The following is a 14,103-nucleotide window of genomic DNA, read 5'->3' on the forward strand; positions in this document are numbered from 1 at the left end:
GTTGGGTTCCTGCACAGTTGGGTTCCTGCTCTGTTGGGTTCCTGCACTGTTGGGTCTGCACTGTTGGGTTCCTGCACTGTTGGGTTCCTGCACTGTTGGGTTCCTGCTCTGTTGGGTTCCTGCACTGTTGGGTCTGCAGTGTTGAGCTCCTGCAGTGTTGGGTTCCTGCTCTGTTGGGTTTCTGTGGTTTGTGCTCCTTCAGCACACACTGATTTCCCTGGGAAGATGCCAGGCTGTTGAAGACCTGCTGTAACTGTCCCACGGAGCTGGCACAGGACCTGTGGCACAGGTACACTGTGGTTCCTAAAGCTTTTTATCTTGGACTCAGCATTTCTTTGGACAGCAAGTGGGGATGTGTTATTTTTTCTTCCTAGCAGTAAAACTCTGTTGTATTTGCCCTGTGAGACTTGTTTTAAATCTGTTTGTGTATGGAAGTGCCTGTCTGTGTTGTGAAAGGATTCCTGGCTGAGCTGTGGCCGTGGGAGGGCACAGAGTGACCTGTTTCAGCTGCTTCACCAAACAGACATAGATTCACCTCCTGCTCACCTCTGGGAGGGCTCAATGGCTTTCAGTGCCTTAGAAAATACAGGTGGTGTGTGTTGCCTTTTGGCCTTTGGTGTCTGTGCCCCTTTCCTGAATAAATGGGTGCAGAGTGTCTGGTGTTTGTGCACGTGGATGGTGGACAGCAGGAGCAGCCACTCATGTTGTGTTCGTCATCCCTGGGGCAGAGGAGAAGATCAGGGCAAGGATAGATTTACCAGAGGGATAAGTCACACAAAACCTGATCCTTGGGCATTCCTCCCCACTCTGCACAACACCTCCATTCATCACTGCAGACCTTATGATGTTCCCTCCCTGTGACCTGCTCAGAACTCCTCATGAAGCTGAACTTCTGCAGTTGCTGCTCCTCAGTTCTGTGTTCCAACCAAGGTCTTTGAGATTGTCCTTTGGAAATCTGACATGGGGAGGCTCAAGCTCAAAAGGTTGCTTCAAGTTAACAAACCAGCACACAACTAAAAGAGAAATTTGAGTGAGAGATCTTTCTTCTCAGGGAGTATCTGGGTCTCTGGGGTGAAGCACAGCTGGAATTTGGGACTGAGCACACAACAATTTGGCATTTTGTTTGCATTTCCTGTGTCAGGACTGCCCTTATTTTTATGCATTAGAAATTCAAAGAGAGATACAAAGAGAAAAAGAGGTCAGGGGAGGTTTGGGTTGGATATGAGGGAAAGGTCCTTCCCTCAGAGGGTGGTGGGCACTGACCAGGCTCCTCAGGGCAGTGGGCACAGCCCCAAGGCTGCCAGAGCTCCAGGAGTGTTTGGATGACCCTCTGGGGCACAGGGTGGGACTCCTGGGGATGGGCCTGTGCAGGACTGAGGGTGGGACTCCATGATCCCTTCCAGCTCAGCAGATTCTGGGATTTTGTGATGGCCTGAAGTTGTGTCAGGGCAGGTCTGGGTTGGATCTCAGGAGAAGGTTCTTCCCCCAGAGCTGGGCACTGAGCCCAGGGCAGTGGGCACTGACCAGGCTCCCCAGGGCAGTGGGCACAGCACTCAGGGAGTGCCTGGATGACCCTCTGGGGCACAGGCTGGGACTCTTGGGGATGGGCCTGTGCAGGGCTGAGGGTGGGACTTGCTGGTCCCTGTGGGTCCCTTCCAGCTCAGCACATCCTGTGAAATATCAAGGTGGGTTTTGACAGTTTTTCTTGGGCTGCAGGTGGGATAACATCCCATAAATTTTGGGACAGGATGGGATTGTTGGGGTGCCTGTGCAGGGCCAGGAGTTGGAGTGAATGACCCTTGGGGTCTCTTCCAGCTCAGGAGATTCCATGATTCCATGGTTCTATGTCCTTATGAAATACAGTGCTGGCTCTGCTGCTGCTGCCTCTTTCATCAGTGCTGGTTTGAGCCTGTGCTGGTGGCTTTGTCCCCACACCTCTGTGCTTGTCTTGTGCCTCCTCCTGTGCCCCTGGAGCCACCACCTCCCTGTGAACCTCTCCCTGCCCGCCGCTTCCCTCCAGGTTTGGCTAATTTTGCTGCCCAGTCTCTGCCAGCAATTCACAGCTTGTCTGTGTTTCCCACTGTCTGAAGCCCATAAATAACTCCTTGTGCCACCAGTAGCACCCACGAATCCTGTGACTCCGAATGTTTCGCTTATTCACGCCCCTGATTTACAGCCCCAGTGCTGGTGCCCAGTCACACTCCCAGGGCAAGGGCTCCTGCTGTGGCTCACCCAGACAGACTGATGGGCAGACAGGGTGAAGGGCAGCCCTCCCAGCCCTGGACTATTTTGGTACATCACACGCTGTCAGTAGCCAAGGGCTTGCTCTGGCTCTGCATCCACAGCCATGGAAGCTTTGCCACTGAACCAGAGGGGATGTCTCTGCAGCTGCAGAACAGAATTCTGCCTGGGCTGGGGGGTGGCCAAGTCTTGGACACCTGGACAAGGTTAATGCATAGTCCAGAGAAGAGCAACGAGGCTGGAGAAGGGACTGGAGCACAAGTGCCATGAGGAGAGGCTGAGGGAGCTGGGGGTGTTTAGTGTGGAGAAGAGGAGGCTCAGAGGGACCTCAGCACTCCCTAAAACTCCCTGAAAGGAGATTGTACCCAGGTGGGGGTTGGTCTCTTCTCCCAGACAGTAGAACAAGAGGGGCTTAAGCTCTGCCAGGGGAGGTTTGGGTTGGATATAGAAAGAAATTCTTTGCAGAGAGAGTGCTCAGGCATTGGAATGGGCTGCCCAGACAGGGGGTGGATTCCCCATCCCTGGAGGTTTTTAAGTGCCATGATCTGGTAGTCACAGTGGGGTTGGATCAAGGGTTGGACTTGATGATCTCAGAGGTTTCTTCTAAACCAGTTTATTCTATGATTCTGTAACAGTGGTGTGTTTTACAGGGAGGTGAGTGTTGAGCTCCTTCCAGTGCCTCCCTGTTGTGCTGGGGGTGTTGGTCAACAGCACTCACCTGGGGAGGGTGACTCCCTCTTGGAAGCATTTCCCTGCCTCCGTTGGATAAATCATCCCAGTGTGGACACCAATGTCCTACGAACTGTGAGTGAAAATGTGACTTACACTGTGACCATTTTTGCTGTCTCACCACAGAAATCCTGTGATTTCTTTTTCTGGATTGAACTGGAGTCAAAGCACAAACATTCATGTACCAAGGGAGGAGAAATTTTAAAAGTAAGCAGGGCAGGGTTTAATGACTCTGTGCCAAGCAATGTGTTATTTTCTGGTCCTTATTTCACACACAGGACATCAGAAAATGTGATGTGGTTGGATTAATTACGCTGAAGGAATGTCCCCTTGCATACCCTGGCACTGTTATCCTGACTGTGCAATCAGTGTGTGGCATTAACATTCTTCATTCTCATTCTCCAGAAGTCAGGAATTCACAGCACTTTTAGGCCTCACAGCAGCTTATCTTTAATCCATGGGAATTTCTGAAATATTTAAGGCCCTGTAAACTCAGCAGTTTATCCATAGAGCACATGGTGCATGTTGTGCACTGAGAGGAGCCCATTACTCTCTGTCCAAATATTGTTAATATTTGGACTTTTTTCAAAATTAGACTTGAATGTGGCCATTTCTCGATGGGTTTGAAGTGTATTAACAAAAACCCACAGTCACCTGGAGCTGAGAACAACAGTCTGGCATGAAACTTTGGGTAATGGAAGATGATAATAAGTTTCCTGATGGCCTTGGACCTGAGAATTTGGCCCATGGGTGAGTTTCAGTGTTGATGTTTGACCCCATTGCCTGGTGTGGAGGGAGGAACTTGGGAGCAGCACAGAATAGATGTGAGTGCAACATAAACAGAGCTTAGTGGAAGCTGCTGCAGGCTGGTGTCTGGTAATCCTGTTTGAGGAACCCTGTAAGCATCAGGCATTCCAGCCCCAGGAGTGGTGACATGTTTAGGTGACAAGGAAGACACAAGAGGCAATCAGGGATTATAATGTTTGCTGGGAGGACAAATAAAATCCATCAGAAGAGGGTGATCAAGAGTCTCTCAGAATCTCAGCCATGCCCTGTGCAAAGCTCTGCCCGGGGCAGGGCAGGGCAGGGCACCGTGCCCTGCAATCAGCTGCTTCTCCTCTCAGTTTTATGCCTTTCTCCTCCCACAAGCTGTTCCTTCCCTTCATTTGCAAGTCTTCAAGTGTCTCCCAAGGGTTTACAGAAGTAATTCTGTGATGCTGAAACAGCAGCACACCAGTGAGACCGAAAGCTCTCGCTGGGGTGGGGAGCAGCAGGAGTGACCCGGGGAGGGGACAGGGAGGGGTCAGGCAGGGGGGACAGGGACGGGGGACAGGGAGGGGACAGGGAAGGGACAGGCAGGGGACAGGGAGGGGACAGGGAGGGGGGACAGAGAGGTGACAGGGAAGGGACAGGCAGAGGACAGGGAGGGGGGACGGGGAGGGGACAGGCAGGGGACAGGTAGGGGGGACAGGGAAGGGACAGGCAGAGGACAGGGAGGGGACAGGAAGGAGACAGGGAAGGGACAGGCAGGGGACAGGGAGGGGACAGGGAGGGGGGACAGGGGTCAGGAAAGGGACAGGCAGGGGAGACAAGGAGGGGACAGGCAGGGGACAGGCAGGGGAGACAGAGAGGGGAAAGGCAGGGCACAAGCAGGGGAGACAAGGAGGGGACAGGCAGGGGACAGGCAGGGGGGACAGAGAGGGGTCAGAAAAGGGACAGGCAGGGGGGACAAGGAGGGGACAGGCAGGGGACAGGCAGGGGGGACAGAGAGGGGGGACCTGCCTGGTGCTCACACAGCCCCGGGATCATTTCCCATGTCTGTTGTCTCAGTTCATTCCCACTGAGGTCAGTGAGTCTCAAGAGTGATATTAATTACTGATGAGCTCTGTGGAGTGTGCAGAGCCCCAAAATAAGACTTTATTTTAAGGCAAGAGTGGAGCCAGTGATTCTGTGCAGGGAGGTGTCTGTGGCTCTTTGCAACTGCTGAGTAATGGAGAAGCAACTTCTGATTCAGGGTTTGCTCCAGGAGTGCTGTGAGTTGTACTTTCTTTGGCCTGTTGGTGGGACACAGCACAGGTGATTTTGGGGAGCTTGGTTGGGTTTACCTTTAGCTGAAGGTGAGTGTCAGCCAAGTGATGCAGCTCCAAGCAGAGCGTGTGACAGGGAGATGATGAGGTCACCCCCCATGTTCTCACCAGGTGCCTCTGCCATGCTCAACTGGGTGAGTGCCCAGAGAGAGGGTGCCCCCAAAGCCCCTGTGCCCTGTCCAAGCTGGAGGAAGGTGCCTGTTCCTGGGTTCTCTGGTGGCTGAGGGGGTGCAGGGGGTAAGCTGAGAGCAGCATTAATCCCACGGGGGAATCCAATCTAGCTGCTCTTTCAGGGCTGCAGTAACTCTAGAGGTTCTGAGCATCCCTCATGTGATGAGGCTCTGCCTTCCCAGTGTCCCTGCAGGGCAAGGATGTGTAACATTACACATTGTCCAGTCCAAAACACGGTGAAAGGGACACCTGTGGCCAAGGTCACATCAGTGACCCACAGCAATAACTCCTCGATGCCGAGCTCACACTTCACCATTTCCTTCTGAAGTCTCCTGATCTGCTCTCAGGTCTGTTGCTAATTAAAACAAGTTGATTTAGATCAGGATGTGCTGCTGCTTCATGCCCCAGTTTAGCCAACCACGTCTGTGGCTTTCTCCTCAGCAACTGCTCTCGCCATCCATCAGAACTCACCACGTGAGTGCCATGGGGTGGAATATCTGCCTGAAACACGAGAGGAGGTGTCTGGAGGAGAGCCAGGTGGCATGGGCATGGAAGGGGCATGGAGGGATGCTGCTGGATGGGGACATTTAGCCCTGCTTGTCACTCTCCTGCCCGGTTTGTGTTGTTTCTGGTGTGTTCTGAGGAGACACGTCATGGTGTGTTGATTGGCAGCTCTGTCTGAGCTGCAAATGAGGAGCTGTGGCACTCAAAGAGCTGTGCCAAGGTCTGTCATTTCCCATGTGAGCTGTGAATGATTAAATTATTTGTCTTTTCCCCAGCAGAGCCACTGATCTGCCCGTGCTGAGCACAGGAAGCTGAGCAGAGCACCATGACGAGCCATCAGCCAGGTGAGAGGACACTCCCAGCTGTGGAAACCACCCCTGAGAGCAAACCCCTGTTTTGGGGGTGTCTGTCTCTCCTCCCCAAGGAGACACACCTCAGGCCTGCTGACCTTGGCAAGAGGGTCTTTCTCCAGTCTCCTTTAGAAGGGTTATTTGGAACTAGGATGATGCAAAGCTTTCCCTGTCCAAACCACCCCCAGAGCTGAGTCCAGGCCTGGATCAGGATTTTGGTTACACATTTCCCCACTTGGGCAGGAGCTTTGCAAAGCCAGGACTTTAATGCTCCAGTCTTGGGACACACCTACAGCCTGTGGTTCTGAAGTGGATGGGACCTTTTTAGTCCAGGAGGAGCAGAGCTGAGAGGTTGTTTCTGAAGGACAAACGTGATCATGTATTTTTTTCTTTTCTTTCTAGTAAAAACCTTCAAGAAATCTGCAATTCCAGGAGTCCTTATCACCCAGTTTGTGAACGACATTCCAAAAGGATGCAGTACACCTGACTTTGAGAAGAAACCTCTCACTCTGACACTGCAGGAAGGTGAGATTTGAGATTCTTGAAGAACAGGACAAGGCACAGACCTGGAGGTTTGATTCCACCTCTCATCTACATCACAGTGTTATCATCATTAAATCAAACTACTTTCTAAAGTGATCTGATATGACCAGAAAAGGCTTTGTGTGGCCCAAGTCTTTGTTACATTGGTGCAAATCCCATCACTACTGACAGAGGTCTCCTGAGTTCTCACCAGTGTATCCAAGACCACGCCCAAAGTGTGCAGCAAATCCTGTGAACCTGCAGGAAGCTCTCCAAGTGTTCTGCAGCCAAAGATGAAGCACATTGAAAAAACTGTTTTGCTTTTTTTCTGATGAACTAACTCGTGTTATGAGTCTTCAGCACCAAATTAGATGCTTTTTAAAGGAAGATGTTCTGACTTCAGGGGCTCTTTGGGCTTCAGCAGCTTTTCTGTGCCTAAAGGGGCTCCAGGAGAGCTGGAGAGGGACTGGGGCCAAGGGCTGGAGGGCCAGGCCCCAGGGAATGGCTTCCCACTGCCAGAGGGCAGGGAGAGGGGGGAGATGGGGAAGGAATTGCTGGCTGGGAGGGTGGGGAGGGGCTGGCATGGAATTCCCAGAGGATGCCCAGCCCTGGCAGTGCCCGAGGCCAGGCTGGATAAACTTGGAGCCCCCTGGGCTGGGGGAGGGGTCCCTGCCCATGGCAGGGTGTGAAACAAGGTGAGTTTTGAGGTCCCTCCCCATCCAGGTCATCCATATGATGGTTCTGTACACTTGTTCAAGGAGCAATATGGATCTTGCACAGAGCAGAGGGAAAGCAGCTGAGGAGGTGAGACAGAACATCAGTGCAAAGCCTTCCAGTGGTCTCTCTGCACCTGCAGAGTCATAAATATTTATGTATTTCTATTTTAATTTTCTTGGAGTGAAACAGCCTGAGGAGCTCGTGTGTCTCCTCTTCCCTCCCAGCACCGAACTCTGACTTCACTGTTTCGCATTTATCTCTTGATTTTCCCGAGATTTTCTGAAGGAGAACAGTGGCCTCTACTGGAGCCTCCCCCTGTCTCCTCCTCCTTCAACTTTCACTTCAGCCAAAGCCCCCTGACTAAATTTTCACTTGTCTGTAAGTTCCCCTCCAGGTTGTTTCACTTGCAGGAGGCTCCTCGTAGTTCCTCTACAATTTTTTTTGTTTTTTTTGTTTTGTTTGTGTGCTCAGGTCACTGTAAAGTGAATTCAGTGCCTGTGCAGAGGCACAAAGAGTGTCTTTAACTGTGTGTCATCATCACCACGTTGTGTTCAGTGATTCCCTCAGCTGTGGAACTGTGGCCTGTGACAGATGGAACATGAAAGTGCTAAAATGGCTAAAATTGGACACAGGGACCATAAATTGGAATCAGACTTGATCCAAAGTGCTGTGGCCTCAAAAGGTGCAAAATGCCTTTTGCTAAGAATCCATTTTTTCCCTCAAATGAGTTTGTTGGTGGTGGCTGCAGGAGGATGTGGGAAACATTGCAAGACTTTCTGGTGAGAATTTTAACAGTGTTGGACACCTGAAGACCAAAACTATTGCGAGGGAAAGACAATCATCATTCCCACCCTGAGCCATGTCTGTTGATAACTGATATCCATTTCCAGTCCCACTTGCCCACACTGGTCACTCATCCAGGTTCTTTCCTCATGCATCCTACATTTTTGCAGCCTTCTGGAAGCAGAGGATTGCACAAGGCAGTGGGAAAGCTGTTGAGGATTTCAGGTTCTTGGGGAGCAGAGGGGAAGGAGAAGAAGTCCATCTTCTCCTCTCTTCCTTTCCTCTTCAAACAGCAGAGCTGGTGTGTTTGGGGTCCAAGGTGGGGCCAGGAGGGTCATTGTGGTCAAACCTGTCTTAAAGAACTCATTTCTCCTCTCTTTTCAAAGGTAAAAATGCCACTTTCAGAGGTGTGGTCAAAGGTGTCCCAACCCCAGAGCTGAAATGGTCACGGACACGGAAAGGGATGGATGATCCTTCCAAGTATGAAATGTCCTTCAATAACACCACCAATGAATTCATCCTGCAGGTAAAGCTCAAGTCTTTCAGAAAGAGAGAGAAATGGAGAGGAAAAACCTGCTGAGGGGCAGCAGAGGGGCAAACACTGAGCTCTGCTCTCTGTGACCTGAGGGAAAGGCAGGAGCTGTGCCAGGGCAGGTTTGGGTTGGATATTGGAGAAGGTTCTTCCCCCAGAGGGTGGTGGGCACTGACCAGGCTCCCCAGGGCAGTGGGCACAGCCCCAAGGCTGCCAGAGCTTCAGGAGTGTTTAGATGATGCTCTGGGGCACAGGGTGGCATTGCTGGGGATGGTCCTGAGCAGGGCTGAGGGTTGGACTTGATCCTGGTGGGTCACTTCCACCTCAGCAGATTCTGTGGTTCTCTAATGGCTGGAGCTGTGTCAGGGCAGGGTTGGGTTGGATCTCAGGAAAAGGTTCTTCCCCCAGAGGGTGGTGGGCACTGACCAGGCTCCCCAGGGCAGTGGGCACAGCACCAAGGCTGCCAGAGCTCCAGGAGTGACTGGATGATGCTCTGGGGCACAGGGTGGCATTGCTGGGGTTGGTCCCTGTGGGTCCCTCTCAACTCAGAAGATTCTGTGATTCTGTACGTCCTCAGATCTAAGATAACACAAAGATAAGGAAAGCTTTTTAGATCCTTCTGGAAACAGCAGATAGCTCTGAGGTGCCACTGAGCAGCTGCTTTATGAAGAGCTGCAAGTGTGTGGCCTGACCCCCAACCAGCAGGGTGGGTGAGCAATAACTGTGCTCTCCTTCTGAAGATCAAAAACCTGGTCATGGACGACAGTGACCTGTATCGGTGCTGTGCCCTCAACGAATACGGAGAAGCTTCCTGCTCTGTTGGCCTCAGGATCATCCAAGGTGGGACTGGCAGGGCTGGGCTCCAGAGCTCTTGGCCTTTGGTGCCCCTGGGTGGGTGCTCAGGACTTGGAGTATCCTTGGTGTGAAGGTCTGTCATTCCCCTCGCTGAAGACTGGAGGGTTTTTGGCGGCTCCACATTGTGAGCTTGAAGGCAAGGGGGGAGAAAGTGGGATGTGGTCACTGCACTGACACTCTGGGTTTAGTGTTGCCTCTCTTTGTCCTGCTGAACAAATCAGTCCTTTGGGAGGGCTCCATTCCACTTCAGCTCTGCTCCTGGTCAGCTGTTCCTTTTGTAGTCAGTGGAGAGGGAAATGGGCACTTTGTGGAGCAAATATGACTGATACTCTTGGAATCCATTGGAGCAGAATGTGGACTGTGTTGGAAGTGTCCATGTCACCTCTGTGCCTGCACATCAGGTTTAGAAGGCCCCTCTCTCCAGTTGGCCATTTCCACCAGGGCTCCCCATCTCTAAAACAAGACGTTGTTTCCTCCCCTTCCTCAAGCCATAAAATTCACAGGGCACAGACATTCTCCACCTCTGTGTGGAGCATCCCCTGAGCACAGAGTCATCTGCAATAAACGTATCACACTGAGGGGTGGAGGTTCCTGGGAATCAGATTGACAAAGAATTCCAAACTGGGGTTTCCTCATGCACTGGGAACAGACACAGAAGTTTACTGGGGTTTGTCTCATCTTGTTCATCTTGTGTCGTGTTTTCCTTTTGTTTTCTCTTTTAAACTCCCAGTTGGCTTTAAGAGGAAAGAGAAATATGTTCCTGTTCATCCTGCTGATGGTGAGTTAAAGATACATATATTAAATTATTGGGGGCATAGTTAATAATTCTCTGTCTGCTACATCAGTGCTATCCCAAACCTGTAACTGGTGAATGTTCTGTCACCTCTGCTTGCTCTTTACCTTTGGGCAAAGTGAAGGTGTTTGTTAAATATGGCTTGGAGCTCCTCTGATTAGTGACTGTGGAATCATTAGTGCAAGGAAAGGATTTGGGGATGTCAAACACAGCTGGATCAACCCTGTTAACGTGGCTGGAAAACTGGGGGAAAGAGCCTTGGGGAGGAGTGAACTTCATTAGCACTCAAAGGGCAGCAAGAGCTGACTCTGGGTTTCATGGCAGCTCTTTGCAAAGTATGGAAGAATCTGCAGAGCAGGGCAGGGCAGGGCTGGGCAGGGCAGAGCAGGGCAGGGCAGGGCAGAGCAGGGACAGGCAGGGCAGGGCAGGGCAGGGCAGGGCAGAGCAGGGCAGAGCAGGGCAGGGCAGGGCAGGGCAGGGCAGAGCAGGGACAGGCAGGGCAGGGCAGAGCAGGGACAGGCAGGGCAGGGCAGGGCAGGGCAGAGCAGGGCAGGGCAGGGCAGAGCAGGGCAGGGCAGGGCAGGGCAGGGCAGAGCAGGGACAGGCAGGGCAGGGCAGGGCAGGGCAGAGCAGAGCAGAGCAGGGACAGGCAGGGCAGGGCAGGGCAGGGACAGGCAGGGCAGGGCAGGGCAGGGCAGGGACAGGCAGAGCAGGGCAGAGCAGGGCAGGGCAGGGCAGGGCAGGGCAGAGCAGGGCAGGGCAGGGCAGGGCAGGGCAGGGCAGGGACAGGCAGGGCAGGGCAGGGCAGGGCAGGGACAGGCAGGGCAGGGCAGAGCAGGGCAGAGCAGGGCAGGGCAGGGCAGGGCAGGGACAGGCAGAGCAGGGCAGAGCAGGGCAGGGCAGAGCAGGGCAGGGCAGAGCAGGGCAGGGCAGGGCAGGGCAGGGCAGAGCAGGGCAGGGCAGAGCAGGGCAGGGCAGAGCAGGGCAGGGCAGAGCAGAGCAGGGCAGGGCAGAGCAGGGCAGAGCTGCTGTTTGTCTGTGGTTGTGTTGCATGATCTCCTTTTTGGGGATGTATTTTCCGGTGCTGAGTGTCTGAATGTTTGTTGTTTCCCCCACCCCTCTAACAGAGCTAAGGAAGACACTCCAGGACTCCAAGAGGCTGCTGAGGAAGAGGTGAGTGTCCTCAGTGAGGGCCATTGTCACACTTCTGTATTTGCTGGGGACAGGGGATGTCACAACACCTGAACTCCACAGACACGGTTCTCAACTGAGCCTTTTGGGGGCTCTCAGGGGCTTCAGTCCCTGTCGTTAAATAAATCACTTCATGCATCTCATTTTATGGGGTTTCCTTTTTGGGTATTTTATATCTCTCTCCTCTTCATCAACGGTTACAGTAGTTGTGGAGAGAAGGGAAGAGGGGCAGAGAAGGAAAAAGGGGCAAAGGGGGGCAACTGTGTTTACATTAACAATATTTAAACTATTCTTGTGCAAGAATATTCAAGGTCCAGGAGGGACTATATTCACAACTATTTTTTCACACAGTTACACACAATCTTAAGACCTACACACACCATGCAAACTATCCAACCTCACACAGCCATAGCTAATTATTAAGTAACACATATTTCCCAAAATTGCTAGATCTAAAGTCTTAACACAACTTATTTCAACTTTACAAAAGAGCTCCTTTGATGTCACTCTGGAGTTTCTGCAGGTTCATTTCTTGCTTCTGCACCAGCTCAGGGTCTCGAGACCAATTCCATTCTTATCTCAGCAGCTGCACCTGAAAATTTGTCTTTGGTTTGCCAGCCTGAAAATGTATGAACCCTAACAAGGGGAAGCCTCCCAAGCCTGCAAAGCAACACTCCTGGTTTCCAGAGCTGTTGTGAGACTCCCTGTGTGGAGACACCCCAGGACACCTCAGCACTGCCTGTGAGGAGCAGCCTCACCTGGAGATTTTGATTTAAAGGATCTATTTCTTTGTTTTCCTGTTCAGCTCACAAGTGACCTCCTGGCCAAGTGACAGATCTTCATGTCCTGGTGGCTCTGGCTGGGCAGGGTGAGCCATTGGCTCCCTGGCCGGTGTCCATGGCAGAATCCCAGCTGGGAACCTCCAAACATTCCCTGATGGGAATATCCCTGGCCTGTGCAGAACCCTTGGGCCAAAATGTGCCAGTGACTCTGCTGAGAGTTTAATAGTGTGGGCAGTTGTTGCTTTGCATCATTTAATTCCTAGCACAATGTGCTGGTTTAAAGGTGAACTGGCAGGAGAAATGAACCCAACACAAAGAGATTATAAGTCAGAGTTCCAATTTAATAACAATATTACAATGAATGCAATGGCACAAAGAGAAATTGGATTTAATCCCCAAACCCAGCAGTGTAACCCACCCCCAGGGCACAAACACTGGGGGGTTTGGTGGCCCCTGTGCTGAGCCCCACGTGGGTCCCCCGAGGCCAAAGGAAAAGGAGGTGAAAAACCTGTTGGTGCAGATGATGGCACAGTTTGGTGGAGAGTGGTGGGCTCCTCCTGTCCAGGGTCTGCTCCTCCTCTGGATCCAATCAGTGGTCCCAGAATCCCCTGCCCCTCAGGTTTGGGTGGGAGCCCCCAGTGCCTCCCCCAGGGCAGGGAGTTCCACACTGGGGGATCTGACTCTGGGAGTCAGGGGGGATTTTGGACTCGTTGCTGGCCCATGGGCAGAGCTGAGCCCTCAGGTGGGTGTGGAGGTGCCAAGGAGTCCCTGCAGGGCAGTTCTCCCAGCTCCTCTGCCAGGCTTCTTTCCCAGCCAGCTCCCAGCCTGAGGGCTCAGCTGTGCCCTGGGCAGCTGCTGCCAATGGGCCATTGGGAACAGTTCTGGGCAATGGCCCAGAGGGTTTAGAATGCCCAGCTTTGTTCCCACCCACACAGGGATAAACTGGTCCCACCTGCTGAACTGGGACACACAGACACAGAAAACCTGTTCTGGAGGAGCCCCATTCTCTCTTGCCCACAACTCCAGGGCCAAGTGAACTACCACAATGATGGAGTGAGATGGAAGAGAATCAAGGATAGAATAAACAAGACATCTTGTTGTCTGTCAAAACACCTGGATTTTTTTTTCCCTCTAAGGGTTGCAGTATCCAAACCAAAACCCCTGGACAAAGAAGCTGTGTGGCAGCTGCTGCTTCATGCAGACAGGAGAGACTATGAGAAAATCTGCATTAAATATGGAATTGTCGACTTCCGTGGAATGCTGAGGAAGCTGCAGGAGCTGAGGAAGGACACGGAGAGTGAGCAGGATGAGGTAAAATGAGCTCAAACCACCCATTTCTAACGATCTGCAGAGCCTTCAGCAGCTTCTGAAAACAGCCTGAATCTTCCTAAATTGCTCTGTAGATGAAAATCTTAATGGATGGCAGTGATTGATGACAGTCTTTGAAAGAAGTCCCACTTCTTTACTCCTGCAAACGAAAATGCTGATGGCTTTTCTGAAGTTGAATACACAGATTTTAGGAGATACTGACTGTAGGGGGGTTCAGTTGCCTCTTAGGAGAATTTGGACCCTAAATTGAAGAGTTTTATGCCCAACAGTCCAAACTGGCCTTCACACACAGAGACAAGTAGAAATGGATGGAGACTGAGAATGAACAGGAGACAGCACATAAAATGTAACTTATGTACAGGAGGAAACTGTGGAGACTTCCAGATACACCTTCTACACATACACCATTAGAGGTAGCCCTTTATTTGCAGATAAAATGGAGATTTCACATTAATCCAACAGCTCAGGAACTTCTGCCTTGGCAGCTTTGCCATTTACTGTTCTTGGATATTTCTTT

General features: G+C 51.9%; 1 protein-coding gene across 1 annotated transcript in view; it reads left to right on the top strand.

Moving 5' to 3' along the window:
• Positions 1-6,022: 6,022 nt before the first annotated feature.
• The window catches only part of IGFN1 (immunoglobulin like and fibronectin type III domain containing 1), a 32,404-nt gene continuing 24,323 nt past the window's right edge, over positions 6,023-14,103 (top strand). Inside the window, exons 1-7 of the mRNA XM_071578660.1 lie at positions 6,023-6,076; positions 6,485-6,607; positions 8,491-8,630; positions 9,377-9,476; positions 10,222-10,269; positions 11,412-11,457; positions 13,394-13,568. Coding sequence (XP_071434761.1) covers positions 6,058-6,076; positions 6,485-6,607; positions 8,491-8,630; positions 9,377-9,476; positions 10,222-10,269; positions 11,412-11,457; positions 13,394-13,568 — 651 coding nt within the window. The 5' untranslated portion in view covers positions 6,023-6,057. The remainder of the gene's footprint in view (positions 6,077-6,484; positions 6,608-8,490; positions 8,631-9,376; positions 9,477-10,221; positions 10,270-11,411; positions 11,458-13,393; positions 13,569-14,103) is intronic.

This window comes from Pithys albifrons, chromosome 28, assembly GCF_047495875.1.
Source record: "Pithys albifrons albifrons isolate INPA30051 chromosome 28, PitAlb_v1, whole genome shotgun sequence".
NCBI lineage: Eukaryota > Metazoa > Chordata > Aves > Passeriformes > Thamnophilidae > Pithys > Pithys albifrons.